Source organism: Rhipicephalus sanguineus, chromosome 1 (genome assembly GCF_013339695.2).
Source record: "Rhipicephalus sanguineus isolate Rsan-2018 chromosome 1, BIME_Rsan_1.4, whole genome shotgun sequence".
In the NCBI taxonomy this organism is placed as follows: Eukaryota; Metazoa; Arthropoda; class Arachnida; order Ixodida; family Ixodidae; genus Rhipicephalus; species Rhipicephalus sanguineus.
In genome coordinates this window covers 221,436,279-221,460,338 of record NC_051176.1, presented here as the reverse complement: position 1 = coordinate 221,460,338, position 24,060 = coordinate 221,436,279, and the positions used below count along the sequence as shown (strand labels likewise).

General features: G+C 44.2%; 1 protein-coding gene across 2 annotated transcripts in view; it reads left to right on the top strand.

Annotated features, from left to right (window-relative positions):
* Positions 1-24,060, top strand: part of LOC119372697 (membrane-bound transcription factor site-1 protease) — a 62,346-nt gene that overhangs the window by 34,837 nt on the left and 3,449 nt on the right. For both annotated transcript variants that reach the window (XM_037643152.2, XM_049419707.1), the window contains 4 exons: positions 95-238; positions 1,069-1,188; positions 4,693-4,819; positions 21,837-21,999. In XM_037643152.2, coding sequence (XP_037499080.1) covers positions 95-238; positions 1,069-1,188; positions 4,693-4,819; positions 21,837-21,999 — 554 coding nt within the window. The remainder of the gene's footprint in view (positions 1-94; positions 239-1,068; positions 1,189-4,692; positions 4,820-21,836; positions 22,000-24,060) is intronic.

Below are 24,060 nucleotides of genomic sequence, written 5' to 3'. Positions count from 1 at the left end.
CCCAGAATTTTTTAAATTTTTTATCCTCTGTAGAGTTCAATTGTAACTTATGTGGATGAATAGAAGGTGACTGAACAACTCTTTTTCATTTCAGGCCAGGAAGTGTTGGAAAAGAAAGCAGATCATGTTGAAGGGGTTCCTATCCTTGGTTTACTGCAAACTGGCAGTTCGAAGACTTCTGGGCGCATTGCTGTCTATGGAGACTCTAATTGCATTGACACTACACACATCCAGAAAGGTTTGTTTTTTGTCTTTTGTTTTACAACTGGTGATTAACTGATACTTGTCAGTTAGGGTTTGTGGTTTCATGGCAAAATGGGATGCATCATTGTTTGAAGTGACTCACAACCGGCCAGAATGTGTGACAAGACACTGGTGGAAGTGGATTGACTGAATTATAGTGACCGAATCAAGCATTATTTTTATGATTTGAATAGAATATGCATTTTTAAATTGCATTTGAAAGTTGCAGAAAGTGGCATCGTCACATTACATGGCGGACAAGCCTTGGTACTGCACGAATGAGTTGATCGGATCGTTGTGCATAGTCTGCTGTTGTTTAGGCACGCCACAATTTGTGCTTAAAATTACAGTCTGTATATTATTTGGAATCCCCACTTTATTCTATGCTTATTGCCAAGTAAAAAAAAGTCAGCGCTGACAAGCAGCACTGCTTTTGCGATAACTATTTGAACTATGTCTAGCTGCTGCGCATCAACACAAATCGTTGTCATGCTCATCTACCACTGTTTGCAACATGTGTCGCATGTAAGGCATCATCAGTGCTGCAGATCAAAAAACTCTGATAAGTAGTGTTTCCTGGTGTTTTCCGTAATAACACTCCATGATTAGACATTCTGACTGGTAAGCTTTTTGTTGCACTAAAGAAAACAAATACCATAAAAATTGGTTGTCAGTCCCTTTAACTGTCTGGTATTGGCATCTTCTTGCCATGTTCACTCTGCCTTCATGCTTACATTTGCAAGATTACCGTGGAATGCATACTGAAGTCATCTCGGTGTCTAAGTCAAAATATTATTGCCCCTCCCTCGCTCTCTCTATTTTCAGATTGCTACTGGCTGCTGCACGCTCTGGTTCAGTATTCAACCACAGGCCTGATTGCACCTTTCTTTGAAACTACCAATGCAGCACTTCCCAGTGATCCAGTGTTGCCAAAACGAATGGAAGGTAAAGTGTTCTTGGTTTATTGTACTCAGTAAGAAATGTGATTGAATATTTTGGTCCTTTCAATCTTTTTCTCAGGAATGTAATGAGATGCCAACTTTCAATTTGTATCAGTAATGCAGCCACTTGTTGATGCTGGGATTCTTTCCATATGGCAGCATTGTCCATCTTATAGAATTTTCATGTATTAAACACTGCAAATGTCAATGTTTTTACAAAGTACAGTATTGGCATCTCCTTGCTCTATTCATCGAATGCGTGGTGATTGTGTTGAATATGATGGAAATTTCACTGTTTACTATTCCTTTAGGAGCAGCACTCTTATTTGTAGCAGCTGAAGTAGTCGCATGAAGTTGTAAATTCCTTGACAAGAGCAGAACCAGCGCAAGCCTTGAGTTGATAAGTTGTCTTTCTGCGGGAGTAGCGCACCTTGCCTCACTCAGAGTAGTGCTTATCTTCGCTACAATATATATATATCTGTGTGTGTGTGTGTGTGTGTGTGTGTGTGTGTGTGGTGTGTGTGTGTGTGTGTGTGTGTGTGTGTGTGTGCACGCGCGTGCGTGCGTGCGTGCATGTGTGTGTGTGTGTGTGTGTGTGTGTGTGTGTGTGTGTGTGTGTGTGTGTGTGTGGATTGGAAACCTGAGCTCTGTAAATGCACCTTATATGTATGTCCAAAGCGACTCGTAACTTTCTCATATAAGCCCACATCTGCCTTTTAAGTTTGATGTGAGCAGTGCACTGAAGAGGAACAATTTGGTGGTACCGTCTAGCACACTTTTTAGTACAATAGTGTTAAGGAGCCAGTGTTGCAAAAAATTCGGTGTCGTCAGTCTGTTCATGAGCAAAAAATCCCAATGACTGCAAAGAATAAAAACAGGTTAAAAAATGCTCGGATTGACTCCAAATTTCTCAGGTCAGCTCCTGCAAACAAAGTAAAGTAATTGAGTTGTAAAGAAAATTCGGTAAATTTACGTCGGGGTGGGAATCAAGCCCAGGCCTTCTGGGGGCAAGACGGGCATGGTTCCCAAATCTCATGGCAGCTCAGTCATTCAAGCTGAATAAAGGGAGATCTAGTGAGCGGGCGTGCAATCCAAAGCTTTCTGCCCTAGTGCTGCCATCATTGCTGCTGCTAGCAGCCTCTGTGAGCAGTCCAACCTTTGCATTTGCGCACATTTCAGCGAGATGGCACCACCTGCTCCCATGATTTGAAGGCAATGCGAACGGGGCTGTGTATCACTATTGCGTTCCACTATATTAAAGACGAAACTTAAGCGTCCTCCAACTTTTGGGTGTTTCTTTCGGGTTCATGTTCCTCAAATAATCTAGTTTACAACAGCAGCGTACATTGTGCCTAACTTACCCAAAGAATCAAATAACCTTTCCTTTATAAGAGTGATGCTCATTCAAAAATTCATTTTGAAGACTTTCATGGCCAAGATTCATTACAATGTTGTGCTCAGTAGTTCTTCTTTTGGATGCCAGAAATGAAGACAGCTGGAAGGCTGTAGTTGCAGTTCTACAAAATTATGTGGTTCCATGTCTCTTGATTCTTTGGACTTAATGCATGCGCAATGTCATAAAATGGAAAAACGTGGCCATCATGAGCAGAGTTGCCTTAATTCAGGCTGTTGCCTTGCTGTAATGTGATTTTAGACAAAAGATCCTGTGTCTGTCGTGTGTGACACTAGTCGATGTTGTGCATTGATCGGACTGAGTGTAGAGCAAGTCGATTAGATCAGTGTCGTACCTCTGGGCAACATCTGAGGTTTTGATGGCAATCCGTGGTGACGGAAGGGGAGGGGTGCAACAGCTTCTCTTACGCTTATTAGCACAGTTCATTGGACCTTCATTCCTTTCGGCTTTATGTGTAACAGCCACCGTGTATAGATTACTTCGCCAGCATGGTATCAAGTTGTGGTAGCCAGATCTCGGGTTCAGGAAAATTTATGTTTAATAATGTTATTGGAATTAGTATTTTTTTATTTCTGCCTATTATTAAAGCATTTTTGTGGCACAGTCCATGTGAAAAAAAAATAATTTGACTATATACTTTGCATAAAATATCAAATATCAGTATAGCAAAGTTTCGATATCACAAAAGAAATTGCCAACCTTACCAACTTCATTATATCGAGGTTTAACTGTATTAGCTGTTTGCCTGATTACTTTATAGCCTAGGATTCTAGGTAATGCCCCTGCGTACGACAAGCCTACCTTAGCTTAGCTTTACATTTCCCTCAAACATCCTGTTAGAAAGTACAGTTAAAAATATTAACGAAGGCCATCAATGTAGCATATATGTATGGTATGAATTGTCCATATACACATTTTGTTTATGTGCACCTTTTGTGGCTTCCGGCACATTTGTTTTGTGCATGAAAGGTAAAGAATAAGCAAGAAATGTTAGAGAAAACATTCTGGCTCTGATGGTAGACTGAGTGTTACGGATGCTTTAAATGTTGTTTGGTTTGTTATCCGAATATTTTAGGCATTTGTTGGACTTATCAGAGAGTTTAGCATTGTATACCCAGGACTTGAGTGTCTTGGGTTTATTGGGTTTGCGTAAGCGCCACAGATGTTTTAGAATAGGGCTTGCCCTCTCTAAACCCAAACACAAAATAATGGTGCTGGAATGTTCACAAGGTCAATGCAAAGGAGCTATGGGGGTGGCTTGGTTATGTATACTATTTTTTAAAAATAGGGGCTGGAAGCACATGACGCATGCACAGTGGGAACAACCCAAGACACTTGAATATGCAAAACTCTGGGTGCTATATTTTAAAAGTGTCCGTTATTTTGGAAAATGAAGTTGGTCTTAAAATTGGGTAAATATAGTATATATATGTGTGTGTGTGCATGCATACTTTTCTATCTCTGATTAAGGCCTGCACACAAGTTTGAAGGTTTCAAAAGCATTTTGCCTATGTTCCACTTTTTAGCAAATTTTTGGATTGTGGACGACTTCTTTTGCATACTTCAAAAATTTTGGGGACTTCATTGAAACATTGTACTCATGGTCTTAAGTTCTCTTATGTTCTCGTCATATTGTAATATCTTAAAGGTCAAATTTCATATAGAGGTAGTCAGGGTGTACAATCATGTCATACTACCATATACATGCATTAGGTAATTCAGTTAATAACACTGAGAAAATGGCTAATTATGTGAACATTGACTTGATGAATTCACAATTAAATGTAAGAAAAACAACAAAGGTTTAACAAATAAAATAAATACAGTGTTCCTCATTAAATGCCATACAGATAGCTGCTGTATAAAAACAAATGAGTTTTTATTAAGTCATGCGCTGTTACTGGCTTGTGTTTTGTAAGTTGGGATTGAGCAATAAATGTAAAAGTGAAGCTTTCTTTCCCTTCACCATTTACCTGCCCAACAGGTTTTATGGAGCGGTTATGAGGTCACTTATACAGAAATGAAGAAACATTATTTGTGTTTCCTAGGAAACTATTTGTACTTCTACTCCAAGACATTATTTGTGTTTTCTAGGAAACCGTCTGTACCGGTACTCCAAGGTCTTCCAGAACCACCCTGGGGTGCCTGAGCTGCGGGCATTGCCTCCGTGCCAAACGCTGAATTGGGCAGTGCCACAACCACTCAATGAATCAGCACCAAGGTGAGCATCTTTCAAATGTGGTATCTAACTTAAACCACAACAACCCAATTCAATGTGACCTAACCACATTATGAAAATGGCAGAAAATGGAGATGGAACACTGGAGGCCCAAATGGATGAATCCCTGATTCACAATTAAATTTATGGAACACTGGAGGCCCAAATGGATGAATCCCTGATTCACAATTAAATTTATTTGAACAATATTTATGGTTATGTTCTGCATAAAAAAAAAAGGAAGCACTTGTAAATAGAGCTGGAAATAACATAAGAACCTCCACATACCATAGTGCAAGCACCTCTTTTCGCTGTGGCAATTGCAAGCCTGTCCTTGTGCTTGTAACATCTCTTTTTTTTTCTATAACCTGCATTGTTTTCTCCATACTGTATATTGTTTAACCATCAAATTACCTAGCTGTTAATTTGTTTGAGTTTAAGGGGAGATGCGGCTCGAAGACACTTTTTTTTTCTAATATTCATCCTAGAGCACGGTGTTAGAATAGGTTAGGTGTACCGACGTTCCGCCTCCGCCACACAGCCTCCTCGCCAAACATAGGGACGCGCTTCGCGTTTTTTCCGACAGGCTGCGCTGGGTGTATCGAGGCTTCAGGTCAGCCGCTTCAACGGGGGCCGCGTCGCTTACAAAGCTGCATTTGCGACAACTCTTTAACTGCTGGCCGTTCCTTTTTTATCAGGGTAACCGCACATATCAATCTGATTTGAAAGTAAATGCACAACATCAAGAAATTCAGTGGCGGTAGCCAACAGATGGAAACACATAGGAAATATAGCCTCTGCGAACAGCGATAATGAGTTTACAGGTGAACACGAATTTCAAAAATATTTTAGCTCGTGCACAAATAAGGCCACAGTGGCAAATTGGTTGAGGCCACCGCGACAAACTGGGTTAATAATAACAGCTGGTGTTTTACGTCCCAAAACCACGATATGATTATGAGAGACGCCGTAGTGGAGGGCTCCGGAAATTTCGACCATCTGGTGTTCTTTAACGTGCACTGACATCGCACAGGCCTCTACCATTTCGCCTCTACCGAAATGCGACCGCCGCGACAGCGGAACACCGTGCCCATGACCTTCGGTTCAGCAGCCGAACACCTTAGCCGCTGGTCCACCGTGGCGGACCCGAACTGGGTTAGTCAAAAAGAAAAAGGTATTCCCTGAAAAAGAAAGCGGGGGTGAGGGGGGTTGACGTCTCTCTATATGATGCTTGTAAGAAGAAAGCAACACATTTGACAATGGTAGGTTAGAAATTCCTTTCATGGGCATGCACCATATCGCATGGATTCAAGCAGCCGCCCACGGTGTTAGTTATTGTTCAGCCGCCTTTGAAACGTTTACACGTGCTGGCTGGCGCGTGTTAGTGAAGGTTAACGTCCGTTTACCGACTAATCCATCATGACTCACCATGTGCCATTCTGATTCTGCCTCTCGTTATTCGTCACAGACATGCTGTTTGTTGCAGTAGCAGAAGTAGAACTTTGTACCCTGCTCTGGGTGCACAAACGTGAAATGGTCGTGCCCGTTTCCTTTTCAGCATCCTAACCATTTGCTTTCCAGTTTTTCTTTCGGGAATGACAGGAATTGGGAGTGACACCATATTCCGTGACGTCACTGTCTGACCCGTTAAAACTAACACGCCAAACCAGACGAGGCCCCATTCGTGCACATACGTTCGCCAGTCGAAACGCCTGCCGCCTAAATGCTAGCCTATTTGAAATAGCTTATCCTTGTTCATCGTGTGCTTATTTACACAACTTATATTGTCCAGATGGGCAAGAAGTGCTGTTTGCCGCGATGCATCTCGGGCTACAAATCGTGCACGGAGCAAATTTGCTTTTTCGCTGCTCCGAAGGGTAGTGACCGCTTGAAAATGTGGCCACTGCTATTCCACGGAAAAATCGCGAGTTGGAAACAACAAATTTTGTTTGTGAAAAACATTTTGATGCGCAATTTGTCACCAAATCATGGGAAGCGCTATTTAAAAGGAAACGTTCTTGTGAGGAAACATTCTTTCGTATCATTTAGCCGCATCATACAATACTCGAGCTAAAGCAGCTTTTTCAGGCAAAAATATGTAAAATTCGTAGATTGTGCCAATACTGTGATAAAATTCGTGGCGCACCATAAAGTATATATATCTTGCAGTCTATTTATTTTGAATATGTCAAAGAGCGGCTTCGTAGTCATCGGCCACAAGCTGTCGCCCACTTCATTGCATTCTCTTTCAATCCTGTATTTTCCGACGTGGGAGCGGCGCGTCACCTGCTAGTGCACGCCCCGAAAGACATAGAGTTATTTTATTCCATTACATCAAAGCATCCGTCTTCTCGCAAATGTTTACAGAAATTGCAAATAAGCAGTTCGTAGTAAAAGATTCTGAAGGCTCACTTGATCTCATATGCGAAATGCCCCTTAACATGACACCTGCTCTTTATATGATGCTGACCGCAAATACATTAATTAATATTTCGAGGGCAAATGAAGGGTGAATTCAACACGTGTCACGCAACTGCAGATTTACATTTGTAGACAAATGCGGGCACGATCGCCTAGGCCACGGTGTTGCCGAGGCCGAAGGTGGTGTTTATGAGCTTCACGCCGCATGCCGAACCGTCATGCATAAAACACTACGAAGTCTTTATATCTAACTTATGTATATGATATTACAATACCACACAATCCTCACAGGCCCTTGCGATATTGCTAAACACGCTAAAACACCGCATGTTAGAAGCGTCAGGTTTGTGTTGGGTATAGCCAGGTGGCCACCGTCCCGCGCGCGCCTCCTTTCGGCAAGAAAGGAAAAGAGGTCCCCGATTTCTCCTCATTCCGATGCGCCATCGCTCCACCTAAACTATTCTAACACCATGTCCTAGAGCAATGAAACTTAGGGTATTTTTAGAGATTTTTATGCTGATTTCAAATATATAATTAGTTTTCTTGTATGTTGCATACTTTTTGTTGTGCACTATGACAAATGTGTAAAACATAGGCCTTGTAGCCCCCCTCTTTCAATCCTTAAACTTCTATATATTTTGACAATTGATGGCTCATATTGCTCCATTTGAACTGTAGCTCTCCAGAAAGTGCATATAAAATATTTACTAGACGTGAAAAATTCAAACATGGGAAGTCCATATTACCCAGACCCCAGTAAATGTTTACTTGCAAATTTTCTAATATGCATAACATAATATTGAGATTTGGAGGAGATAACTGCACTCCTCACACATTAGAGAAAATTTGGGCAAAATTTCATGCAGATCTGAGCACCAGAAGTACCGAAAACAAGAAGGGCACGTTGAAAAAGTTGCCAAAAAGTGTGTTTTGAGAGAAACGAACTTTAAAGTTAAAATTAGATGTCTATTTATGAAAGAGGTAACGAAGTCCGATCAAAATTGCACACAAAAGAGGTAAATTGTTCTTCTAGTAGCCACTACCACTAAAATGAGCCAGCGCCATAAGTTTCTCCTTCACAGCTCTTTCGAGCAGAGTAGCTATTGCGCGAGCTCCCGCTGCCGTAGGTTCTGCTTGCAATCGGTCCGTCACTCGCCCGCCGCCCCTACACTGGCCTCCTCGCTAGAAGCAACTCGCCGCAACGTATACGTCATCGAAAGAATACTTTCGGGGCACTCGCTGTTCTCGCATTGCAGTTCCAGAAACGGCGCCTTTGCCTTTGTAAGCTGGTTCCCGGATGCGTACAGTAAAAGCTCGTTAATTCGGATTTCTAGGGACCGGAAAAAATGTTCGAATTAACCGAATGTCCGAATTATCGAATGGTCGAAATAAACACAATAAATGCACGAGTTTTTTCAACATACCTTTACTTAACAAAGTAATCGCGGATGCTTGTCTGTTTTCGAGCAGAAATTCGCGCGGACACAATTTTTCTGAGCCCTTCAGGGTGCTCAGCAGCTCGCATGATGTCTGCAGTACCGCAAAAGTTTCACCCGTCATCCACGCTTTTCGGTTGGCACGGTAATCCACGGGAAGATTGTTGATGTTCTTAAAGCAGCGTGGCTTTTGAACCTTTCCGATAACGAGAAGCGGCAAGCGCTCTGTTCCCGTCACGTTGGCGGATAAAAGTACGGTTACTCGTTCCTTGCTTCTTGCCGCCGATTGAAGGATCCCCTTTCATCACTCTTCATCACTTCTTGTCGGGAGAGCCCGTTATTCAGAGCACGCAAAATTTCTACTTTGGTGGTGAAGTCCTTGGCCTCGTACTTGGGCCGCTTCGCCGGCGTTGCCATCGGCGGAGAGTGCGGTCGCACGAGAAGTCAGCACAAAAGCACCAGCAACGATCAAGCTAAAGGAGCCGTACTGAAACGTTCCTCGATAAATCGGCGATCAACGATGCAGCACACTGATGTAATCGGGGGTCTGCCCAGATGACCGGAGCCAGCCAGAGTCCCGGGGAGATGTCGAGGAGAGGAGCCCGGAGCTGTTAACAGTAACGTTTATTTACAGGTAGCGTGTTGCTACATGATGGGGTTAGCATCATGGAAGCTCTCGGAGCTCGTGAGAGCTTGAGAGAACTTGTGAGAGCTCGTCGGGAGCGCATCGGCGCTCGCATTTTATGTCCTGGCCTTCCCAGGGTTCCCTGTAGGAAAAAACAATGGAGGCCAGGACAGTCCAATGAAAATTTCCATCTTCACCTCCGCCCCCAAAAAAGGGGAAGGTGAAACGCCGCCTCCTTCCCAACCCACGAAAGGAGAAAGAGGCACGTCCAGTTCGTCCCATGGCGAGGGAAAAACACTGCCCACCGCGCACTACACGGCACAGCACGAAGACGTTGAGTCTTACGTGGAAGTCAATTTCGTAGTCTGTTGCAATGATGGTTATGCGCGAGGCAGACCACGAATTGTGGAAACAGCGGCAACAAGGCGCCACAGAGAACGTGGGAAATGCATCCGCAGACTGTTCCCAGACGCTGGGTCCTTTGTCCGGGGCACCTTGACGACAAAGCAAGCCGCCTCGACGGCCAACAACTCTTCCTAATCTGTCAGTCGGTCAGGCGTGCCCAAAGGGTTTTACGAGGGGCGCAGACAACCTGAGAATTTTAGACGAACGACTTTCGTGTTGTCGCCGCTCTTGGTGCATCTCTGGAACCGCTGACCCGGAAGAAATCAGGGTAGTCTTAGCCGCAACGTCTCATGCGTCAAAGCGGCGCCAAGCCAGGCAGGCCGATCATAACAGCCCGTCCACCGTCACAGGAGGTCTCGAAGGGGTTGCAACACCAAAGCACTCCGCAGAGACCGTAGATCTGCTCCCTTGTAGACGTTGACGCAGGCTGCACCAATCTCTGGACCTGAGCCATGGTCAGCAAACGCCAGAAACGAACCACGCAAGACCCGAGGCACAACAAACATAGAGCACTCAACTGACCTCGAGAAATGCCAGGTTACAGTTTTCGTAAAACTCCCTAAAAATTTACAATTGGTGCGCTCACTCGTGAAAATCAAGAATCAGATAACGAAGCCATAAACTCAGACCTACTACGTGCGAAGCAAATCAACAGCCTAACGTTTTGTATCATTTCCCAAAGAGATTCACAGCGTTCAAGGCACGCAGGTGCTACGGGCGAAACAAAACGAACGGAGGTAGTTAATGAATTACGCCTCTCACAGTATAAGTAAAACTCAAAATCAAACTTGCGCGTATGAAAATAAAACAAACAGAGAAACAAAAAACCTACACTACACTGATGCGCATACTAACAAATGTGCTGCAATACAAGGTTTATACAGAGGCCTTTACCCTCAGCCTACTTCTCTGTTAAAAATCAACTTGCGCAAAACCCTCTACTCGGGTGTTAGGTTTCGCTAAATGTAAGCAAACACTCAGTTCAACAAGTATCTTAATGTCTGCAGTTATCATGAGGAAGAAAATGAAAGTTACAAAAATCGACATATTCCTTGCTCATCTGCAGACACGCGAACATTAAAAGCAAAACAATTCAGAACTGGATACAACAGAAATTCTTGGTAGCCTTACACTGTCCGAACATTATGCGGATAAAATAAAATCAACAAAAGCAAAAACCTACACTACATTGCAAAAACATAAGGTTTAAACAGAGGCTTTTTACCTTCACCCTACTTCTCTGTTAAAATCAGCGCAAAACCCTCTACTCGGGTGCTAGCTTTTGCAAAATGTAAGCAAACAGGCAGTTTAGCAAATATCTCAATGTCTGCAGTTAAGATGAGGAGGAAAATAAAACTTTCAAAAATCGACACAGTCCTTGCTCATCGGCAGACATGCAAACGTTAGACAGCTAAACAAAACAATAATAAAACTGGATACAAGACAAATTCTTAGTATCCTTCGTGACACTGCGTAATTTAATGCGGCACCCTTTCAGACGTGCTCTGGGGGGACGCGCATACCACAGTTGTCGATGGGCCAGATCGCGACGGAGGGACAAAAAGCCAACCTGTCCGAAGCGCTCAGTGGCGGTGACCTTTGTTCCGCGGGCGCCGAACTCCGACAAAGAGGCACCCGGACGCTTAAGCTTCCTCATTGTGGGCCTTCCAGAGCAGCGGTCACCCTCTCGCAAACTTGGGGGAGGACCTTTGTCGTTACAGTCGCGTACGCACCACCTCGCTTTGCTCCACCGTTTAGCCTTCACCAAAGATGATGAAACCAGGCGACCACTTCGGCGTCTCTTTTTCTTGGCCCTCGCGGCACGCTTTATGCCTAATCTCGATTTGTGCGAGACCCGCGACTTTTGGCTTTTAGAGAACCTATTAGGGGTTTCCAGCCTCCGCTCGAGGCAACTTGGACCTTTCCCCTTTTCCCGAAGTTTTCGCTGGCGCCTTTTTCTTTCGGGGCGGCACGGAACGCTCACCGACTCGGCAATAATACTCGGAAGTACATTGCTCAAAACTCCAGGCGGCTCAACTGGCTTATCCTCGGCGTTATTTCTAGCTGTCTGCACTTCAGAAACAACGCTACAATCGACACTTGCTAAACCAGCCGGCTCGCCATCAGATGTCTCTCCTTGATGAGAGTCATCACCTCGCGCTAATCTAAGCGCTTCATCACCTCGCGCTATGTTGAGCGCCTCTTCCTCTCGTGGTAAGCTAAGCGCCTCATCATCTGAACTTTTACAGTCTGCTTCATTAGCGCTTTCTGCTTCCGGAACCTCATGAGCAGACTCACAGGCCATCGGATCCGTCATAGCTGCCGCCAATTCGTCACCAAAACAAAGGCCTTTCGAAAGCATATCCACGTCATTCTGAGAGGGATAATGCTCGGGCAGGTTTTGGGACACCAAAGTTTCCGTGGCGAGCAGTCTGAACGGTCCCTCACTCGCAACGCGGGCTAATGGCAAACACACACTTTCATTTTCAACTAGTTGCCATGCATACGGGCGTTCCCCTGTGGTCACCTCATTTGTCAAAGAGTACGGATGTACACTATCAAACGTTGCGGCAGAGCCCCGCGGTACGTTTTCCTCAACTAATTCCTGAATGGGGGGTTTCAATTGTTCCAGATCATTGTCGCTGCTGTCCCCAAAACAGAGAGCATTCCTAGGCTTGCGGCAGCCGATTGCGATGTGACCTAGCTCTTTGCAACGGTGGCATACAACCGGCTTCCTAGCCTTAAACGCCTTTTCTTTCTTTCGATCTTCTGAGTGGCTCACTGTAGACGTGGACTTAGCAGGACTGCCTTTCTTTTTCTTATCTGAGGGTGCTATCTCTTTATTCGGGTTACTTGATGCCTGATAAAGTGCTAAAGCCACTCGCCTTTTCTCATTTATCCTGTCTTCTTCAGCCCATCTTTTATTCTTCTCAACTTCCTCCCAGCACTCCTCAATTTCATCATCCTCCGCCCCGCATTCCTGAATAGCCTTAATCAGCTGTGACTCTCTCTCTTCTCTCCCAACCTTAATTCCCAGCTCTTCACACAGTAGTAAGAGGTCTGGTCTCTCTAGCTTCTTTACCAACTCCATGGTCTTCACGAGTGAGGACTTTTTACCCGCCGTGACGTTAGGTAGCGAACAAGCGAAGCCTAGACGCACGGTAAAACACTGCCAGTTTTAGAACATGAAAACTAAATTGGTGAATAGCTGTGACGTATGGTAGCGGTACAACGAAGCCTATACGCACAGAAGATTACACACAGATTTAGAGAACTTCAAAAGCTAAAACCTGGCAAAACTCAAAGAAAGTCAAGCACTCACCATATCGTTGAGGCCCGAGTCAAGCATGGGTCATCCCGTTGCTGCTAACCAGTTGATGTGATCCAGTTGTCAGCAGCATCCCACCGCTGCCACCAGTTGATGTAGTCGGGGGTCTGCCCAGAGGACCGGAGCCAGCCAGAGTCTCGGGGAGATGTCGAGGAGAGGAGCCCGGAGCTGTTAACAGTAACGTTTATTTACAGGTAGCGTGTTGCTACATGATGGGGTTAGCATCATGGAAGCTCTCGGAGCTCGTGAGAGCTTGAGAGAACTTGTGAGAGCTCGTCGGGAGCGCATCGGCGCTCGCATTTTATGTCCTGGCCTTCCCAGGGTTCCCTGTAGGAAAAAACAATGGAGGCCAGGACAGTCCAATGAAAATTTCCATCTTCACCTCCGCCCCCAAAAAAGGGGAAGGTGAAACGCCGCCTCCTTCCCAACCCACGAAAGGAGAAAGAGGCACGTCCAGTTCGTCCCATGGCGAGGGAAAAACACTGCCCACCGCGCACTACACGGCACAGCACGAAGACGTTGAGTCTTACGTGGAAGTCAATTTCGTAGTCTGTTGCAATGATGGTTATGCGCGAGGCAGACCACGAATTGTGGAAACAGCGGCAACAAGGCGCCACAGAGAACGTGGGAAATGCATCCGCAGACTGTTCCCAGACGCTGGGTCCTTTGTCCGGGGCACCTTGACGACAAAGCAAGCCGCCTCGACGGCCAACAACTCTTCCTAATCTGTCAGTCGGTCAGGCGTGCCCAAAGATTTTTACGAGGGGCGCAGACAACCTGAGAATTTTAGACGAACGACTTTCGTGTTGTCGCCGCTCTTGGTGCATCTCTGGAACCGCTGACCCGGAAGAAATCAGGGTAGTCTTAGCCGCAACGTCTCATGCGTCAAAGCGGCGCCAAGCCAGGCAGGCCGATCATAACAACACCAACGGGAACAAAGCAACAAAACCCACACTACAGTGTACTAGAAGGGGAAGTGTGCCGTGCGCGGCGCGTTACAATGGAGGTGAGGGGGCCCTCGCAGCGATGAAGCAGCTTTGGTACAGCTTGGGGACGCTAGGGGCGCTGCGAGCCAGAGGAGCGTGTGTGTTAGCACGTGTTGCATTGCCAGTTTGTGCTGTTTACGCGGGACCAGTGCTTCGTCGCCCGTACTTCTCGCCGCATTGTGCTGTAGTTGAGTGAAGAAGTGGCGGTGGTGTCTGCGCTTGTCTACGGGAATGAAAAAAAAAAAATGACGGCCTACGGGTTACCATTCGCTCAACTCTGGATATTGCGGAGTACCTTAGCTCACAGTGCAGTTTCCGTTATCTTCTAACCTGTAGGCTGAGTCAGGACAAGTTGGAAAACTTGTTTGGGATTGTGCGACAATGCAACGGCTGCAACGATCACCCGACACCTACCCAATTTTTGGTCACTGTGAATGCACTGGCCTTTTATGGTGTAGCACAGCCACCAAAAACAGGAAACTGCAGTCCTGAAGTGATCAATTCACTAGTTGGCCATTGCAATACCAGGTCAAGCCAGGATAAGCCAAACCCCATAAATGCACTTGACTAGAGTGACCTAGAATGGTCACTCTAACTTGACTGCCTTGTTGATGATGGGAAGCTCGATGACGTTGAAGCTGTTTTGGATTTTCTTCCACCTGAAGATCATAGCAGGTGTGTCACTCACCACAGCTCAAGCCGCCTAATACATTATGTTGCAGGCTATGTTGCTAGGAAAGTTGCCAGAAAAACTGCTTGTAGTACATGTAATGGGCTCTTGACAGTGAGCAAAGAGCAGGGCCATTCAAATACCAATAATGACTTCATTACACATTGTGATTATGGCGGTCTGCTATACTCATCTTCTGGGCTTTCCGGTCTTGTGAGCGCTTTAGAAGAGTCGTTTACCGTTTTCTTCAGTTCAAAGAAAATGAACGCAGAAAGCATGCAAGACTTTGCCATGTTCCTCCAAAGTGTTGACCTGCCAAAGCCAGGGTGTGACACACATCACAAAGAGCTGACACTAAGTATAGCGAAATTTTATGTACTTCTTCGTTTTCGATTCTATGCTAAGTCATTGAACAAGGAGCGCAGCTCTAAGAGACAACAGGCGAAACACCTGAAGCTGAGGCGATGTAATTAAGCAGCTTTCTTGACAGGTGGGGTTAGTAGTAACTGATAATTTCTGGGTTTCTACGTGGGAAACCACGATATTATTCTTTCGATAAGTTTGTGTCTCGTGAAGATATTTTGGTTTAATCGAAAGGAACAGCTGGGCTGAAAAAATTTTTGAATTAGAAATAAAGTTCAGAATTATGTTTGTCTGTCGGTGTCTTCCTTGCGCGCGACCAGTCGCAAAAGTAGAAGCAACACGCAGATGCATCCGCATGAAGCTTCCCAACTGTTTAGCATGCAAAGCAATATAAAAGATATAAAACATGCATTACCGAACACAGTCATACGCATTAAATAGAGATGTTTAAGCTCTATGAGTTAATGCGTTAAAATTCATCCAATACCACTTGAAGGTATGTCACTACTTGATAGTATTCCTGAATTAAAAAAAAAAAGACAGGCTCGACTGGCGAGAACAAATTGTAATCGGGTGCTTTTTGTACACGCTCGTTTTAGCGAGAAAACTGCTGCCGCCTGTGTGGAAGGGCTAGATTTTCTGATGAGGTGGCGTTGCAGTGGTTATTAATCGCATAAACAGCCGCACTTGCGCGGCGACAACTCTGAACGATACAAAAAACAGCCACGCAAACCAGTGACGCAAACCACTCGCAGAGGTATCACCGCGGCGAGCGTAGCGCTCCTGTGGCCAGTAGCGCCCTCTGGTGGCGCGCGGAGCGGTCATCGCAAGAAGGACCCTCTTTCCGGCGCCGCACGACACACTTCCCCTTCTGGTACACTGTACCCACACGCAAAAAAAAAGGCGTTCAACCAGTCTCAATCCAAGCCAAGTCGATAATTGATGTCCATGGCGATGCTGCGTTTGAGCTTCACTTTTGTTCCGAATTGTTCTTTTTTCGTTTTCGAGCCTTGCCAGCGGCCCGAAAGTCGCCGAATTATCCGATTTGCGGTCAAATCTGTCCGAAATAACGAGCGCCCAGTCTCATAGAGTGATGCGTATATTTACAGGGACCAGATGACGTGTCCGAATTAACCGATTTTCCGAATTAACGAGAGTCGAATTAACGAGCTTTTACTGTATTCCCGAACGGTGACACGTTGGACACACTGCACTGATCACGAGGATGTTCAATGCTGTTATGTCAGCGATCAAGGAACTCTTTCTACGGTGATCTTTCTTCGTCGTCGAAGAGTCCGATCTTCTCTTTGAGAGGCAATGACATACTCGAACGCCACGGCAAACTCATCGGAAGCATCGCCGTCGCCGTCGCTAGGCCTCGCGGCAGCAGACGCACTTGCCGTTCGGCAAGTGTTTGGCTTCGATTTTCGCCGGCGTCCTCGAAATTTGTTCACCGAGCGATACTTCACTGGCCGGTGACTGCACTTGCTATGGTTCGCTTCGTCCATGGATGGATGGATGGATGGATGAATACACTTTATTTCAGCATGATGAAAATAAATGCGCGAGAGAAACGTTCAGCTGCGCAGCTCGATGAAACACGGACCCTGCAAGCAGGCTTCACAACACGCAAGGCGTGCAGCGGCCAATGGCGGTCCCCGATTCGTGCCACGTGATTTAAAAGCCAGTCGCAGCGCTTGAAAAGCGCGGCAAAAGCATGCTTTCTTTATTATTTCTTGCACTTCTGCAGCGCAGGAAACCGTGGTTATTTGGAGATCTCCTCATGCGATCCCCAATTGCAAGCGGCCGTGTGTTATCGGCCGCGAGGTGCGAGAAGACGTCACACTTTCGGTCAAGATTAACAGCCACCTTGCTCTTAGATGCAGTTTTAACGCATTTCCAGTTGAGTCTCCACTTTGATTTTTATTTTTGGAACAGTAGAGATACTAATCTTAACAAAACAAGTGAAAACAAAAAATCGATAATTTTTGAAAAAACTCTCGTTTTTCGACCCGCATCTCCCCTTAAACTTAAACCTAACTTAAAGGACTGACATCCAGTTTTTACAATGTCTTTCTTTTTTTTTTTTAGTGCAATGGGAAATGCCATACAATATTTTCTATCAGAATTTTTCAACTTGCATAAGGATGAAATATGAAATTGTACACTGGAAGCTTGCTGGAAGTGGTGATGGGTGAGCGCAGTAGCGATTGTATGCCGGCATTGGCAGGAAGTGGTAGGATATGCTTGTAGAGCTATTCATTTAGTGCTGACACCACCTATTTACAGCAGAATCAAGCATGAAACACATGGTGCAATTTTGGATACTATCCGTTGTAAGACTATTCAAATCAACAGCTGAATAGGGTAGAGGTCCAACAGGTTGCGACAGCATGCAGTTTCCGATTTCATGCCGCATACACAACCAACTTACTGGATGTGATCATCAATCTGCCACGTTGGTCTGACAGTTGCAGTGAGTGGCGGCTCCCCCAAGATGCATGTCAAGTAGTCCTGGCAAGTAGCCCCATCGCCAAGTAGCCCTGGCAGGGCAGGGCTGGCAAGCTAGTTCCTCATTAAGCTGATTACCCCAGCCAAAGCACTCACTTCTTTGCAATTGACAGCAGCACAAAATTTACTGCGATTTGTTCCTGACATGAAATAACTAATAAAATAAAGTAACTTCAAAAATGTGCCTGGTATGAAACGTGGTGTACAGTAGTAAATCATTGACTTGAAGGTGTTAGAGGCAGTCAGTGCAGATGCCACAGCTATTGTTTCTTTGAAGCTGGTTGTTTGGCTGTCATGTTAGCTCATCAGTGCCAGAGGTGTTGGAAAAACTTATTGTATTTGTGCAGACAGTGGTTGTGTTGATGAATATACACACTAATGAATTAGGCATACTATATACAGTCAACTGCCGATTTTTCGGACTCCCTAGGGACCGCGAAATCGTCCGAAAAATCGGGCAGTCCGAAAAAACAAATTCATGCTTTTTTATTCTGCTCAAGGGGTCAAATCGCCGTTGTGGAAAGTTTGCCAAGCATGCTTTTAGTGATATTGTTCATGTTGAATGAGTAAGTGTTCTGCAAAAACATTTCTTTTCACTTTCTTGGCAAAGGTACAAGCGATTTCAAGTGTACACAGCTGGGCTCTGAATTTTGGTGGAGCCTACACACCACTCGCTCGTCCTTGTCATGTCACAAATGGTCATATGAAGCAAGTTGGACTGCAGCACAACGCGAAAGCAATGGCCTTTTGTATCTTACAGGGAGACCTTGGAACATTACTTGCACACTTGCACTCACGTGCATGTAAAAGCACTGAAGTGCACTGTCATTCACCAAGTGCTGTTCCACTAGTTGCTGTAAAAACAGTGCCACTTGTCAGCACGAAAATTTTTAACTGCATAATCTATGAATAGAATAAAGAGCAAATACCTGTATAACGACTGCAGTTTTAAGCACTAGATATAGTGGCACTGCATAACAGCAGACTACTTGAAGCATCTTGAATCCCTCCATTGCGCAGTACCAAGACTTCTCTTGCAAAGTGGTGCGATATATACCTAGTTTTAATGCACTAGTGCTAGGGCTTCCAATCAACAAGCTATTGTGTGTCTATCAATGCGCTGTGCAACCATGAAGAGCCAACAGCAGTGCCATGTGGTGGATAGGAGGCTGGTAGGCTTGTGCGAATAGCAAATTTTAGGTTCGAAGCGAATTCGAAGCGAATAGTGATTTTGGTCGAATAATTTCGAATCGAATTCGAATAGCATATGTCACATATTATAAAGAAAAATGACCGTATCTGTCATGACCCAACCAAACGGCACAATGTTTTAAAATTGTAACAAGGCATGTGCAAATGTCATTCTTTTTGGTTCTAAGGAAGTGGAAGCAACCTTGAATGGTAGCAGGATTTGGCTTTCGGTGGAATGCAGGTGATAACCTGTAAAATATGTGACGTTTTAAAATTTACTATACTTGGAGCATATAAGCTGGTATAAGAAGCTTTTAAACTTAAAAAATGATGGATCGATGTGAGGGTAATCTGTTCATTTAACCTTGAAAGGGTGCTTCGCGGCAGTGCGGATTCTTCCTGGAAAGGTGCATTCACGGCATAGCACTCCTCCATTGCAGTGAAACCACCTTTACAGGGGAGTTACATGCGGACTAATATACACCTATTCGTTCATTTCGAATACTTCGAAATTTCCTATAATTTAAACTCGAATCGAAGCGAATTCGAATACTGTAATATTCGTTCAATATTTGAAGAGCTCGAATATTCGCACAAGCCTAAAGGCTAGGAATAAGTATGCCATGCATTGGAGGAGAGTAACCAGCTGCTGCAGCCAATGATGTGTTCCCGCTTCGCATGGCACAACCTATAAGAGCATGTAAACCACGACAGCTGCAGCCAGTAGGAAGTCATGCTCAGCCTCCATTCAGTCTGGTGGGGGCAAGGGGCACATGTGCTTCTCCTTGTCTCACAGATAGTGTCGAAACAAGTCGTCTCGCAGTTCCTCAGAGATGGGCCATAAATGAGGCACCATGTCCTTTTGGGTTGTACGACTAAGGGCAGGCTCAATGGAATGCACAACTATGGCTGAAGTGACAATGTGAGCATGCGTCGACTGATCCTGACATTGCTGCTTAACAGACAAGTTGGAAGCAGGCAGGTTGAGCAAATGACATGAACACGCAAATGACATTTCTGCACAGAGGGAATGCCATCTCCACACTGATGCCAAGGCCACGAGAAACGTACAGGCTAATGAAACTCCCAAACAGGACATTGCTGCACAGACACCTACATTCATGCTATGAGGGCCGGGTGAAGGAATGATGCTGATGCACAGTAGTTCAGGCTTAGCCAGGGCTGATCTGTCAGCCTTCTCTCTCTCTTTTTTTTTTTTTTGTGACATTGTGTGGCAGTTTAGAAGAATGATTTCCACCTAAATAGCAAACACTATGATTTAACTCTATCATTATAATTCATGGTCTTTTCATTTCTACTAACACCTCATGACACGTTTTGCGAAGTTGTCAGTCCCTTTAACCTAGCCCATTCAGTCAAGGCTAGAGCTTGCTAATAGGGGAACAGTTGGATGAACTACACAAGAAGTGTCAACAAGTAAGTTTGTGCTGGTGTTGGTAGTGTCGGCAAGACCAACTGAGAATTCAGTCAAGAGTGTTTCCGAATACAAGGGAAATGATTTGGAATCCATGGAATTATGCTAGCTACCAAAAGAAGTCATCCTTTTGTCGAGTAACAAAGTGAGGATGTCCGTTTCTTTTTTTTTTTTTTGGTACCAGTGGCATTTGAACTAAACTAGTGCCAAGACACAGCAGCCAACAGACTGTGCTGACCATTGAGCACATTGCACGTATGCCCTTGTGATCTTTAATGCACAGCTTGGCAAAGTGGCTTTTAGAGTTTCATTGCATGTGCTGCTTGTGGAGGCAAGAAAATAAAAATAGATCACTTTTGTTGGAACAGTTAGCATTAGTAGCATCTTGTGTGCCGTAAAATAGTGGTTTCAAAGGATAATTAGCCAAAAGATAAATGATGGTCAAAGAAATGCTGTCTCAGGATGGATCCAATGTTTCAACAAGGGCACTTATGTTTGTCAGGGCACATAGGGACAGACATATTGAATTAGTCACTCCAGCTTGAGACATAAAGTACTTGAAAGAGCCATGACACCCAATTTTCAGGGTTTAATTATGCGTTGCATGTTAACCCGTACGCATCCCGCGACAAGCTCGGATCATTTGCTCAAGTTTGCTAAATGGCGGATCGGAAGACAAAGCTTGCTGCACCATGCGACCTGGCAGCGAATTTCTTCTTTTATCACAACTTCTTTGTGACTATGTTGGGTACAATTCTTTTTGAACGACCTGCCTCCAATTTGCAGCACATCAGCTGCGTGGCCGCTAAGCTGAGTTGGTCACATTTGGCTTGAACTTGTTAAATACTCAAATAATGCAATCTTTTTTTTTTCTTTTAGTGCAGAATGGATGACAACGTTCTTGATTTTAACCGAAGTGATTTTTCAAAAAAATTAAGAATGGCCTTTATTTAAAAAACTATTCTCAGGTTTCTGCACTTATTGTAAGCCACATATGTTTCAGTACAGTTTTAAAGTATAACAGTGCGAATACAAAAGTCAATATCCACCGAGTTTTATTATCCTCGGTTTAATTGTATGCACAAAATAAATTTCTGTATTACAAATATCTTGACCATTTACCATGTTTCCGATTTTTTTTTTTTTCTGAAAATTCTTTCCTTGACGAAGTGAAATAAAATACTCATAAGGTTGAACTTTACTTGTTCTTTGTTGGGAAAAAATATTGTGATCGAGAAGTGTGCCATTTTTTCTTTTTTCGCTAAGTGCGCTCAAAGTTCAGAAATTCCGAAATTGGTGGGAAAGTGTTTTTGGCGGCTGAAATTTGTATGTACTTTTTTAGGCAAGTGAAATTGTTTCCACGAAACCAACTTTGGAATTATTGTTCTGGGTCCAAAACCTGTACCTAGAGTAAGTTTCGTCAAAATCGAGAATGGTGACCATGGCCACCTATTTGTTGTTATCTAAATTCACCCCACAGACGTAGGAAACGATTTGAACTAGAAAAAAAGAAAACTGGAGGTTATTGCGACATTAATGTTCTCATCTCAGAGCTCGACTGCGCTCTTGAATGTTCTTTATTGCATATATATAATGTATGGTGATTGACTGATTGATTCATCAAGCTACACTTTTTGCCGTGTGTGCAGTGTCTTGTGGAAGTCCCAGAAACTGCTCTCCGTTGAGCCCCTACCCCTGGGAGCTGGCGCAGGAGGTGTGGTTGATGTTGCCGACGAGCTGGCGTTTCCGTCCCTGAAGCAGCGTTGGGGTGGTTGGGCCTTGCAGCCAGATGAAGACGACAACAGGCAGGCTGTGAGCGCCTCTGAATATTTCTCTCCCTTGCGACTGGCGCTGGAGCAGCGTCGCACAGTGCTGTGCTTTGGGGCACTGATAGCTGCCATCTGTGTCTGGCTGCTGTATCGCCGGTGCTGCTGCTGCAGAGCAGCTGCCCGCAGAGGGCAGGGCCGCAAGGGTCGTGCACGTCGGCGCATCCTCTCACTACCGATTAGCAAGCTGCTGCGGGGCGTGTGATGTAATTTTGTAAAGTTTTCCAGCCTCTCTTGTCCACCACAGTGAACTTGTTTCTTCTGTGTCTTTTTTTTTTTTCAACAACATTTAAATCTCGCACACCTTTTACACCATGGTGAATGTCAGAACCGGTGTTTGAAGCTGCGGCAGGTGCAAGAAAAGTTATTCTTGCATCTATTTTAGCGCTAGCAAGTTAAACTGCTACTTATTAGCCAAGCCCAAAATAGTCCACTCAGCAGAAGGTTAAAGTTATTATTTGCATTTTGAAACCGGTGAGCGCACGAAGACGGGGACAAGATGACAACACTTATTTGCAGCTTCTGTTTCTCAGCACAATTTTTTTGTTCACTGTAGTAAGCATTAAATGCAAACTAAGGGATCTTGAAGGTCACTTACATACACGAAATTACGTATCATTTAAGCTTATCTACAGGAATGAAATCACCTATGGCAAAAGCTTTCATGAATTTGTAAAATGAAAGGTCAGCACAGATAATCAATACCTCACATTTATTAGAGTTGTGTTTATCTATTTTTAAAACTGGTGTAGTAGTAATCTTAACAGCTATCGCTGTTTACCTGTGTCAGTTTATTGTTTCAGTTTGCTGTTTAGTACATTATTGAGTCCACCATGGCAATTTGCATGTCTAAGCTTTTACACACTTGTGCCATATGAAGAGTTAGGGCTACCCTTTCTTAAGCTACATAGATATTCAGCATCTTCAAGTTGCCTCTCAAATCCTCGTTTTTCTGTATTGTAGAATTTGGGTGGAATTTCAGTCCCAAATATTTCTTCAAGAATTGCTTCATTTTTGTGTGTGTAAAACAACTTGAGCCAGGATGAGCTCACAGCAAAAAAGCCTACATTTTAAGCTAACTGTTCATAAACCTCTTAGCCATTGTCTTATTCGTTAATATAGGAAAGCACAGCGAAACCTTTATTATGTCTCTAAAGCACGGAATCTGTGTAAAATTGTTCATCGAATAGGAGGGCCATTTCCAATTGTCTGCCCATTTGCTGGGTCCTGCCACAGAAAGTTTTGGACAACTTTAAGTGTTCTCATTGTTGCTTTGGATTTCGTACTGGACTGTTTTTAGGAGGGACTCTAGATGTGCTTCTGCAAATTGGTTAAAACAACCATCATCCTAAATAACTGTGGGCAGGTATACTTGTGACACATTTGTAGCTAATGGTAGCATATTTATTTTTACCCTGCACTCAAAGGGTATATGTCATTACGTAAGGATTAATAGACAGGTAGCTATAAGTCACAGTTGCTCAGTGAATGTGAGGCACAATTGGTTAATATGCTGCACATAAAAAAGCTGCCAATAATACAAAACTGAGTGACCGACCTCGCAGTTCAAGAAAGTAGGGAGATTTTGGATTAGATTACTCTTTCTTGCTCATTAGCTCAGGAGGCCTGTCATTTTTGGAAATGAAATGCATTTTTATCACCTCTACTAAGAGCAGGCAGTTGCTTGCATCTTTCTTGGACATTTAAAACAGTTATGTGAAAATGAAGGCATGTGCATGTTTAAACCACACAAAACACCACGGGCCACATCATTTTCCTGCAAACACCTAGTGCCTTTGCAATGAAAATTTTTTTGTACTCATTCTGGTGTGTGTAGGAACTTGGAAAGCAGGTCTCTCATGCATATCAAAGGAGAGCAAACATGCTACATGTGCATCACACTTTTTTGAGTACTTAATGGAGTGGTCAGAAAAATAAACAGCAGTGTACTTAATCTCAAAAATGCTTTTGTTCTAGATAGACACTTAAAAGGTCCAGGGAACAGACAGAATTTTTCACTTGGTGCATTGCACCTGAAATATGTGGG